Source organism: Primulina eburnea, chromosome 4 (assembly GCF_022965805.1).
Source record: "Primulina eburnea isolate SZY01 chromosome 4, ASM2296580v1, whole genome shotgun sequence".
Taxonomy (NCBI): Eukaryota; Viridiplantae; Streptophyta; class Magnoliopsida; order Lamiales; family Gesneriaceae; genus Primulina; species Primulina eburnea.
The window spans coordinates 32083042-32095504 of NC_133104.1; the positions used below are offsets into that span (position 1 = coordinate 32083042).

Consider the following 12463-nt stretch of genomic DNA (forward strand, 5'->3'; position numbering starts at 1 on the left):
TTCGAGTTTCATGTTTCAGGCGTTTATTCGAGGCGGGATCGAGGAAAAGACCGGCGAAGATTTTGGCAATTTAAAACATGGTATTTTTATTTTAAGATTGAGGATGGGGCATTTTAAAGGATTTACTAAGTTTTAGTATTTTAAAGTCTAATTTTATCACTAGGTGAGTTAATTATTTTTAAAATTTTAAAGAATTAGTATTGGGACATTTTATTTTTAAATTAAAATGAGTTAGCATTTTATTAGCATTACAAATGACATGTTAGGTGGTATATTAATTAACCTTTTTATTAGTAATTTTATTAATTATTTAGCACTAACTATTCCCTAATTGACTACCAATCACACACACACACACTTTTACACACACTCCTCACGTAAAACACACAACAAACACACACTTTTTATTTTCAGATTTTAGTATTCTTAAAGAGCAAAACCTAGGGCTCTTGATCAAGAGAGCAGCCGCTCCTTCCCTCCCCTTATTCCATCAGATTCTCGTGAGTTTTATTGTAAGATTTTAGCGCCACAATCGTCTCAGATCAACTTCGCTTCTATCTCCGCTTCGGTGACGTCGTTCGGTAAAGTTTATTATCAACAAGCACGTATATTCTGTTATTTCTACATCGATCTTTGTCATATTATGTGTCGTGTTACTTTTATGCGTAAAATTTTATGTGTGACGTTCGTCGTTTGAGCGGAAAACGATTTGGATCAGTTTTGAAATAAGTTTAGATCTCAAATCCCATTTTTGTTGTTCTTTTGAAAACTGAGATTTTTCAGTCGGGATTATGAGAAACTTTCAACGTGAAAATTGTAGAATTTTTTGATACCTTCGATTTGATATAAAATTCGAAATATTTGGATACAAATTGAGTGAGTTATGGCGTTTTTCGTGGGACTGCTCAAACTTCTTTTTCAGAAAATTATGGGTTGATGCATTTTTGAGATTTTATTGTTGCAGGCTTCGTTGGGAATCGACGGGTGATCATTGCTGCTTCTGGGTATGATTAATATGATGTTGGGTTGTTATTTATTATGTCTTTTGGTGTCGATAGGCACTCGTATGCATTAGAAGTCGTAGGAAGCGAGTTGGTGTCCATTGCCACGTTTTTGAATTGTATGTGCCGTAGGGTGGACGTCGTTGCCTTGGGTGTTGTATGAAGTCGGTTCGATGTTATGGTATGTTAGGATGGGTCTCAAAGTGTCGGTTCATGGTCCTTACAATCGAGTCTAGAATGATAAGCATCGTGTGTATTGGAATTTCGTGAGTTTGCACTTCCCGAGCCGTGTCTTTGTTTCCTTCGCGGTGCCAAATTCCAGAGAATAGACGGACCCTTAGACGGACCCTAACACGGGGTCCGTGTCCTCACTTATTTTTGGTGTCTTTTTATAGAGTCTATACGGACCCTTGGACGGACCTTGACACGGGGTCCGTGTCCTCTCTTTTCTTCGAGTATACGCATACAGTACCTACACAGACCCGGACCCGGAGGGGTGCACGGGGTCTGTGTAATCCAGTCTTTGGGAATTATCTTAGGGATTAGTTGAGATTTCATATCATAGTTTAGTGCATCGTTTAACAAGGTTGAGTCACGGGAATTAGAACGTCCTAAGGAAAAGATTTAACTTGGATGTAAGCCAAAATACTTACGTCTAAGTTATGCATGTTAAGCAGTTAAATTCATGTTAGTATTTGCAGCAGCGACAGCCCCGATCGAAGTCCAACGAATCCCTCAATGCCAAGTAAGTATGTTCGACGTGCAAAAGAAAATATTTTAAGTTTTTAAGGTATGCTAAATGTCTTGTGACCAAATTACGTTTAGGATTGGAAAGCGTTAAATTATGAACAGGGACCAATCCGCCCGTTAAATTATGAACGGGTTTAGATCATGATTAGAAAGCGTTAAAATTATGAATGTGGACCAATCAGCCCGTTAAATTATGAACGGGGATCTCATGTATGTGGCAGTGGATACGTCCTTGTCATCACAGTACTGTGGTTTAGTCTGATCAGGCGAATTATGTTATAGGTCACTTGCTTTGAAACATCCTCTACGCAAAATGATGAAGTTATGTATGTTTAAGTATGTTCAAGTATGCATGCATGTTTAAGAAAAGTTTATGTGATGGCACGTTTAAGTATGGATGTACGTATGTGATAAGTGCAAGATTTGCACTTAAATTATATTAGAATCCATTTTTGAATTATGCTTGTGTCGAACAGAATTATGCGTTTTTTGGTTTGTTTTTGTTGTCATTTCAGGAATGGTGAAAATAGCAGACACGAAGCCAAGAACCAAGAAAACACCCGTGGACAGCAGCTTGCGCGCCCCAGCGCCACAACTCGCGCCCCTGCGCGCACATAGATGCAAGTCGTCAGACCCGAGAGCAGCGCGCGATAGCGCGACGTCACGCGCAGCCGCGCGCTCGCAGCATCAACCAGGACCAGAATGAAGCACGCCATCGCGCGAGATCTCGCGCACCAGCGCGCATACCATCCAACTTGAAGACCCGAGAGGTGCGCGCCACCGCGCCACATCTCGCGCTAGGGCGCGCACACAGCTGAGCAAATGAGCAGCAACTAGCGCGCGGCCGCGCGAGATCACGCGCAGCTGCGCGCGCACAAGCACGGCCAGACACAGCAACTCGCGCGCCACCGCGCGCGTGCCACAGCCAGAATAGGTATAAAAGCGCGATCGCTAGGTCAGAAAAGGGATCAGCAGCCGTGGAGAGAAATCACACGAGAATACACCATCTTGGGAAGGAAAAGAGGCGAGAAACGGAGCGCATACACTAGACGAAGATTCAGAGGGGGAAGAACAGTCACAAATACGAAGAACGACAGATCTGGGAACAGAGACGACACTTCGGATTTGTTATCTTTTCATTTGTTTCTTTATTCTATTGTGTATCGATGCCTAGAATTACAAATATGTCTTGTTTTCTCTTGGATTTCGTGATGAACTAAATTTCCATTCTAGAGAATGACGTAACTCTGTTGATACGATGATTTGACACCGTTGTTTATTTGATTGAATTCCGCTTTTGTTTAATTGTGTTCTCTTTGTTTACTACACTGCAATTTACTGGCCATAAATTGTTTGTTGTTTGATTAATCTTATAACTCGGGAGAGGGACTAGGATTATAGATCATTAGAGACACATCGTTAAATGTTTATAGCGTTCGGAAGGCGTATAACCTTAGCGAGGCTTAGTAAGAACATTGTTTGCATTTATCTATGAAACTTAGATTCTAATTAGGAATAATTGAATCGAAGTTGATAGATACAGTTTTTCGTCACTTGGGAAAGGGGGAATAAAATAATCTAAGTGTTCTTGGCTATTAAATTATTGGAATTCAGGAATATAAATTCAACCGTGAATAATTATCGTGGAAACTTTGTGAAATCATTTCTCTAGATATTTTCTATCAGTATTATTTCTCTATTCGGTGATTTCATTAATTCATTGTTTTCAGTTAATTCATTCAAACAAACCAACCGTTTATTCAATTTCTCTAAATAAAGTTGAGACTATTTTAATTACAAGAATTGATATACAATTTTACGCACACTCCTCGTGGGATCGATATCTGTACTCTAACCAGTACTAAAACTTGACACCGTACACTTGCGGTAGGAAAACGCGCAACAAGTTTTTGGCGTCGTTGCCGGGGAGTGTCAAATTTGAATTTATATCAGTATTGTTACCAATTAGTCTAGATTTTAATTTAGAGCTTTTATTTTTATTTTATATTATATTGATTAAGCGTTTCATTTTTCTTCCTGTTTGACAGTGTATGCTAAGATCTCAAAACTCATACTTGCTTATTTTTTATCCGGAGATCGAAAGAACTGCGAGAAGATTAAGAAAAGCAAGAAGAGAAGAGATCCAAGCAATGGCTGAGAACAGAGAAAATGACAGACGCGACCAACCAGAGGCGATTCCTATAAGAGATCACTTCCGACCAGTGATCAGCAATCATTACTCTGGGATTACAAGAGGGACAATCAACGCCAATAATTTCGAATTGAAGCCCGCTCTAATCAATATTGTTCAGCAAAACCAGTTTGCTGGAACAGCCACATCTGATCCTCATGTTCACCTGATGACCTTTTTGGAGATCACGGATACGGTAAAGATTAATAATGTTCCTGATGATATTATTAGACTGCATTTGTTTCCGTTTTCTCTTAGGGATCAAGCTCGAGGATGGCTTCAATCGTTTCCATTGGGAAGTATCACGACATGGCAAGAGCTGGCGACAAAATTTCTGGCAAAATACATTCCCCCTGCAAAGTCTGCACAGTTGAAGATTGAGATTAGCACGTTCAGGCAGACTGATTTTGAACAACTGTATGAGGCATGGGAAAGATACAAGGAGCTGTTGAGAAAGTGCCCAAATCATGGATTCGAAGACTGGGTGCAGATTGAGTCATTCTACAACGGTCTAAATGGGCAAACAAGAGGAACAATGGATGCTGCAGCTGGTGGCACGATCTTTGCCAAATCTCCTGAGCAAGCTTATGACTTGCTCGAACAGATGACAATAAATAGCTACCAGTGGCCGTCGGAAATGGCAGGAGTAAAAAGGACAGCTGGAGTTTATGCGGTGGATCCTATTACGTCACTCACTGCGCAAGTATCTGCATTGACCTCTCAAATAGCAGCGATGAACAAAGTGAGCACATCAGAAACTGAGAGTCCATCAGCCGTTGCTGAAGAACAATCTATTCCTGAAGAAGCTCAGTACGTCAACAGAAAATTTGGAGGATTTAGAGGATATCGAGGTAACCCTCCCCCTAACATTTATCATCCTGGATTAAGAAATCACGAAAACTTTTCTTATGCAAACAATAAAAATGTGTTGAATCCTCCACCGGGGTTCAATACATCAAAGGGGGAGGGAAAGCCTTCATTTGAAGATTTGGTAGGTACAATCGTTGCTGGGTCTGGAAAAAGGATGGCGAGAACTGAATCTCGTCTTGACAATATGGAGACTCACATGGGAAACATGGGTGCCACAATGAAATCTTTGGAAACGCAAATCGGACAGTTGGCCAACGCTCTAAAATATCAGAACAAGGGGCAATTTCCCAGTAACACAGAGGTGAACCCAAAAGAGCAGTGCAAGGCAGTCACTTTGAGGAGTGGGAAGGACTTAGAGGTACAGAATCCCAAAGAGAGAGTGGACAGTGAGAAGACAGTTGAAGAAAGTGAAGTGGAGGGATCCAGGGCTGAAATCAAAGTTGAACCACCTCCAGTGTATAAGCCGACTCTACCATATCCTCAGAGATTCAAGAAGAAGAATTTAGATGATCAGTTTGCAAAGTTCTTGGAAATTTTCAAGAAGATACACATCAACATACCATTTGCTGATGCTTTGGAACAAATGCCGAATTATGCAAAGTTTATCAAGGATGTGATGTCTAAAAAGAGGAAGCTTCAAGAGTTTGAGACAGTGAAGCTTACTGAGGAGTGCAATGCCATCCTACAAAAGAAATTACCACAAAATTGAAAGATCCAGGGAGTTTTACTATTCCTTGTTTTATTGGTGGTTCTCATTGTAGTAAAGCTTTATGTGATTTAGGAGCAAATATTAATTTGATGCCATTTTATATTTTCAGGAAATTGGAGCTTGGAGAAGTTAAACCAACTACTATCACCCTACAGCTTGCAGACAGAAGTCTCACGTATCCGCGTGGGATCGTCGAGGATGTACTGGTAAAAGTGGATAAGTTTGTTTTTCCTGCTGACTTTGTGATTTTAGATATAGAAGAAGATCATGATGCTCCATTGATCTTTGGGAGACCATTCTTGGCGACTGGAAGGGCATTGATTGATGTTCATAAGGGTGAACTCACCTTGAGAGTTGGTGGAGAAGAAGTTATTTTTAACATCTATCACGCCATGAAGGGATCGAATGAGGTAAGCACTTGTAAAAGCATTAATTTTATAGACTCATGTATGTCTCTTGATTGTGCAGGACTGAGGGATCCCTTGGAGAGCTGTCTGATAGGTGCGGCAGGAACTGTTGATGAAGATAATTTGGAAGTGAAAGAGCAATTGGTGGCTCTTGAAGCACTACAAAAAGAAAAGAGAAAAGATGCACCGCATGAGGAGTTGGATATAAATGAGAAACTAGAGGTAATACCACCTTCCCCTGAGTTGAAAGAGTTGCCAAGCCACCTGTGTTATGCTTTTTAGTTGAGAAGTCGACGTATCCGGTAATTATCTCTTCCTCTCTTTCGTGTGATGAAAAAGATAAATTATTGAGAGTGCTGAGAGAATACAAAACTGCTTTAGGATGGTCGATATCTGATATTAGGGGAATTAGCCCCACTATATGCATGCATAAAATTTTAATGGAGGAGTCGTATACTCATTATGTGGATCACCAGAGGAGGTTGAACCCAGCAATGAAAGAGGTTGTGAAGAATGAGGTACTGAAATTATTAAATGCTGGTGTAATTTATGCTATTTCTGATAGTAGCCGGGTATCTCCTGTACAAGTAGTACCAAAAAAGGGTGGAATGACAGTGGTAAAAAATGAAAATGATGAATTAATATCTACTCGTACTGTAACTGGTTGGCGAGTATGTATTGATTATAGAAAGTTGAACAATGCCACACGAAAAGATCATTTTCCATTGCCTTTTATTGATCAGATGCCTGATAGACTTGCAGGTTATTGTCACTACTGTTTCTTAGATGGTTATTCAGGTTATAACCAAATTGCTATAGCTCCGGAAGATCAGGAGAAAACAACATTCACATGCCCCTATGGCACGTTTGCCTTTAGGAGGATGCCTTTTGGGCTATGTAATGCACCTACCACTTTTCAGAGGTATATGATGGCCATATTTGCAGACATGGTGGAGGAGATAATGGAAGTCTTCATGGACGACTTCTCGGTATTTGGCTCGTCATTTGATCATTGTTTACATAACTTATCCCTTGTTTTGCAGAGATGCTAAGAAAAGAACTTAGTTCTTAACTGGGATAAATGCCACTTTATGGTCCAAGAGGGCATAGTCCTTGGACATAAAGTGTCGTCTCGGGGATTAGAAGTGGACAGAGCCAAGGTGGTTGTCATTGAAAAACTTCCTCCACCAAAGAACATCAAGGGAATAAGGAGCTTCCTCGGACACGCGGGGTTTTATCGTAGATTCATTAAAGATTTTTCTAAGATCACTAAACCCCTGTGCAATTTACTTGAAAAGGAGTCGACTTTTATATTTTATGATAATTGTTTGCAGGCATTCGAGAAGATAAAAATGGCATTGGTGACTGCACCAATTATTATAGTGCCGGACTGGGAGCAGCCCTTTGAGCTGATGTGCGATGCAAGTGACTATGCAGTAGGTGTAGTGTTGGGCCAGAGACGTGATAAATTCTTTAGATCAATCTACTACGCAAGTCATACCATGGATGCGGCACAGCAAAACTACACAACTACCGAAAAGGAGATGCTTGCAGTAGTATTCGCCTTTGACAAGTTCAGACCCTACTTGGTAGGTACAAAGGTAATCGTTTTCACTGATCATGCAGCTATCCGATACTTATTTGCCAATAAGGACGCAAAGCCACGCTTGATAAGGTGGATCTTGTTGCTCCAAGAGTTTGATTTTGAAGTAAAGGATAGGAAGGGATGCGAAAATCAAGTGGCTGACCACTTGTCAAGACTTGAGCTAGAAGAGAAGGAAGAAGAGGGAGCCATACAAGAGACATTTCCAGATGAGCAGCTTTTTGAGTTAAACTCTGTACTTCCTTGGTTTGCTGATATTGCTAATTTTTTGTCTTGTGGAACCCTTCCCCCAGACATGAGCTACCATCAGAAGAAGAAATTCGTCCATGATATAAAGTTCTTCTATTGAGACGATCCGTTCGTGTATAAGAGGTGTGCTGACCAAGTGATTAGGAGGTGCGTGGAAGGTCTTGAAGCACAACAAATTTTGGAGAAGTGTCATTCTTCACCATATGGTGGACACTTTGGAGCGTCACGAACAGCGGCTAAGGTATTGCAATCCGGTTTTTATTGGCCTAGTTTGTTTAAAGACAGCTATACCTTAGTAAAATCATGTGATAGATGCCAAAGGTTAGGAAACATCTCTAGGCGTCACGAATTACCACTGACAAATATTTTGGAAGTGGAACTTTTTGACGTTTGGGGCATAGATTTCATGGGACCTTTTCCCCCTTCCTCTGGTTATTCTTATATTCTGTTAGCTGTTGATTATATGTCGAAATGGGTGGAAGCAATCGCCACCAGTACTAATGACTCTCATGTTGTAGCGAAATTCGTACAGAAAAACATTTTCACCAGGTTTGGAACACCGAGAGCCATCATAAGTGACGAAGGCACGCATTTTTGCAATAGAATTTTCAACTCACTATTGGCCAAATATAATGTGAAGCACAAGGTGACACTAGCATATCATCCGCAGTCGAATGGACAAGCTGAAGTATCCAACCGGGAAATTAAGCAGATACTGGAAAAGACTGTCAACACAAACCGGAGGGATTGGGCTATGAAGTTGGATGATGCGCTATGGGCTTATCAGGACTGCATTCAAGACGCCTATTGGGATGTCTCCCTATCGGCTGGGATTTGGAAAAGCATGTCATCTACCATTGGAGTTGGAGCATAGGGCATTTTGGGCTGTGAAGAAGTTGAACTTTGATTTGAAAGCGTCTGGCGAGGTTAGAAAACTACAATTGAGCGAGATGGACGAATTCCGAAATGACGCATATGAGAATGCCAAGATCTACAAAGAACAGACTAAGAAGTGGCATGACAAAATCATAGTTCGAAGGGAGCTCAAACCGGGACAACAAGTACTACTATTCAATTCTCGTCTGAAATTATTTCCTGGTAAGCTGAAATCACGTTGGTCAGGGCCATTCGTAGTAGAAACAGTTTATCCTCATGGGGCTATCGAGTTGAAGTGCAGTGATGGACGAACTTTCAAGGTCAATGGACAGAGGGTTAAAGCATACTATGGAACTGAAGTGAGGAATATTGACAATCTTAGTCTGGGTGAACCCAATTGAGCAGGACTGGTAGTCGGGCTGATGATGTTAAACCAAGCGCTGTGTGGGAGGCAACCCGCATTTATTTATTTTTGCATTCGCTCTGCTTCATTATGTCATTTCAATTTCATAGTTAATATTTTTAATTTTCTATATTTAAGTATTAACTTGAATCGTTTTATTTTTGCAGGTTATTAAAAAAAAAAAAGGGGAGAATACAGAGGCATGCGCGCCCCAGCGCCAACTCTCGCGCGACCGCGCGCATATTATTACCAAAGGAAACCAGTGGCGCGCGCGCGGCAGCGCCATATTACGCGCGATGGCGCGCACTCATATATTGGCAAAATACAGTGGCGCCCGCGCGGAAGCGCAACATCTTGCGCTACAGCGTGCACCCCGAACACTCGGAAGACAGAAGCCATCGCGCGACAGTGCCATAACCCGCGCCACAGCGCGCACTCAAGCATACGCGTAAGACAGAAGCTTGCGCGCGGCAGCGCGACTTCTCGCGTGACCGCGCGCCGCGAACAGGCCCAATTCTTTATAACCCTAACTCACGATTTTCAATCACAAATTTTCTTCTCTCCTCACAGCCGCCGCAGACCCATAATTTTCCTCTCCCAAACCCCTCTCCTCCGTAAAATCCTCACCTCTCCTTCACAATAAATCCATCCTCTCCTCCACCATCTCCAACACCACCATCTCCTACAACATCATCATACCTCTTCCTCACCCAAAACCAAAAAAAACCGCCGCCGCCGCCTCCGCTCAGGCACACCGTCGTCGCCGCCGCCGCCCTTCGCCGCCGGTTGTCATCTCAAGCTATTGTCTTCAAGGGTACCTTTCTTTCACGTGTTATTATTTGGGGGTAATTTTCGGCTGTCAAGCAATTGTAGGTGGACTTTGTGTGTATATTGTTGAATATTGGTGTGACAAGATTTGAATATTATGCCGCCGCGAAAACGGTCAAAGGACGGGGCTTCCTCGTCTCGTTCCTACAATGCTAACAAATTTTGGAACGAGGAAGCCTTTCGGGTATATGAGAGCACCGTGTCTCGATCTATCATTCCTGAAAGAGGGCTAGATATGACCCACCTTGATTGTAATATAATTGCGAAAGTTGTGCGACGTGGATGGGTAGATATAGCACAATCTCCGCCACGCCGTTATACCCGTAGTCCGTGAATTTTATGCGAATTTGAGAATCAAACATGAGGAATACGGTGTCTTGGTGAGAGGGCAACTCGTTTTTTTTTATTCGGCCACCATTAATGCAATCTACAATTTGCCTGAGTTTGATAATGATGGGTACACAGAGTTGATCACTGGGGATGTGGACTACGATCAGATTATAAGGACCTTATGCATCGAGGGTGCAGAGTGGCGATTGAATCAGGGCTCCCCGGTTACGCTGAAGAAGTTTGATCTACGTCGTGACCCACGCCGCTGGGCATATTTTATTCTCTCACGGATCATGCCCTCCTCCCATCAGACTGAAATTACAAAAGACAAAGTGGCGTTGATTTAAGCCATCATGACTGGGCGAACCGTCGATCTTGGGAAGCTCATTCACAGCTATATCATGCGTGCTGGCACGGGACTCATGACCGTCAGCCTCCCTTTTGCACATACTATCACCGCCTTATGTCTTCATGCCGGTGTGCAATGGGGCGCCGATGAATAGGTCTTGAAAGCCAAGGGCCCAATCACAGTATTTGAGGTCGAGCGTTCGCGCTTTAGCGACAAGATAGAACGACAAGAGGCCAGGGCAGCTTATAATAGGAGGGCCAGAGCACGCCAGCCACCACCACCACCTTCGATCCCTCGATCAAGTTTGGGAGATCGCATGTTCCGACTGGAACAGGATATGCGGGTCGAACGCCAAGAGCAAGCTGAACACCGACATACTACTGGTGTCTTCATGTCTTTCATGATGGACTTCACATCAGTGCTCGCCCGACGCTTCCCACCTACTGGACCCGCAGATGTTCCATACCCACCACATCCAGTCTGGCCACCACAGTATCCACCACCAGAGCTTTCACCACCGCAGGACATGGATGAGGATGAGAATGCCGACGATACTGGGAATGATGATTCAAGCCCCGAGTTCTGACACTTGGGAGCGAGGTATGTGTTGTCATGTTTTTCATTTCTATACATTGAGGACAATGCATACGTTAAGTTTGGGGAGGGGGGGGGTGCAATTGCTTTGTTAGTTAGTTTTTTTTTTATTATTTGTTGCGTATTAGAATTTGTTAGGTAGCGTCATGGATAAGCAAAATGTGTGACCAATGATGAAAATTGAATTGCGATCCCTGAAATAATATATATGTGTTCATGATAACCTCGGAGTCACAATTATTTTGCACGGTCGTGTTGTTGATACTGTCATTGCTCAGAGACAAGTTGCATGTCTATGATGCTAAATAGATGAGGGAGATCCGATTCTTGGTAAATCTTGCATGACATTGATTGACACTTTTGCAGACTTAGAAATGATCTAGGCAGTCTTTCACAACATCCTTGGGCCTGAGTTCTTTGTCTACTGCCAATTGTAGCCCTTTGAGCTTAAAAGTTAATTGAGATGCTTACTTTTTCTTCGTGCACCTAGTTCATATATCATTTTGATAAAAAAAAAAAAATTGCATGTGACTGGTTTGTATGAGATGATTAATGGATTGACGGTAATCTAGAACTTGTTTGAGCACTTTTTGAGGCGAAATACGGATAATATGTGACATAGGAATGATTTAGGCGATCTTTGAAACCGTTGAGCCTTCGAGCCTACCAAATGAACATGGAATATCCCTAGTGTCCCATTTTGAGCTTACTAAAAATCAAGTGGTGTGTGTGTCAATGACATACAATTAGCCCCCACTTGTATCTATTCTACATCCCACAACAACTACCTAATGAAGCTTATACACTTATTTTCCTACCTGATTTTGAGAGAAATAAATTCATTGGTGGTGTAGTGATTCAAAAGCTCCTTGAAAAGAAAAAGAAAAATTGAAGTGAGCAAAGAGGGAGTTGAAAATAGACAAAAAGAAAGAGAAAAAGTTCAATCAAAGAAAATATAAGGGAGATGAAGGATATGAATGAAAAGAAAACAATAAGTCGATGGTGAATGAAAAACAAAATGAAAAAGAGTGAAATTGATGAAGATTTGATTATTTCTCTCAAATTTTGAATTCCATACCTTTTATTGTAGCCGTGAGTCGTGGCCTAACGTTACAAACTTACAAGACCTATTAACCGTGTCACATTTGTCCAATATACTAGTGGATAAAAGTTGTTCAAATCAAGCCTATGGATACCTGAAAAACATTGTCATTGAGTATAGACTTTAATCACTTGCTTGCAAGCATCTCATTGTGTGATTTCATCTTTGGCAAACTTGTGTTGACCATTTTTCAAGCCAAAT

The 12463-nt window shown here is 41.8% G+C and overlaps 1 protein-coding gene across 1 annotated transcript; it reads left to right on the forward strand.

Annotated features, from left to right (window-relative positions):
• The first annotated feature begins 8186 nt into the window (after positions 1-8186).
• On the forward strand, positions 8187-9057 carry LOC140830202 (uncharacterized). Its single transcript, XM_073193487.1, has 2 exons — positions 8187-8329; positions 8568-9057. Exons 1-2 carry the CDS (start codon positions 8187-8189, stop codon positions 9055-9057), a joined length of 633 nt encoding a protein of 210 aa, XP_073049588.1.
• Positions 9058-12463: the final 3406 nt, after the last annotated feature.

What these genes read in the sequence shown, in the direction of transcription:
- LOC140830202 (XM_073193487.1), top strand. Translation starts at nt 8,187, where the DNA reads ATGGGACCTTTTCCCCCTTCCTCTGGTTATTCTTATATTCTGTTAGCT. An exon ending in CAGAAAAACATTTTCACCAG is followed by an intron (nt 8,330 to 8,567) that starts GTTTGGAACACC and finishes TGGGCTTATCAG; the next exon opens with GACTGCATTCAAGACGCCTA.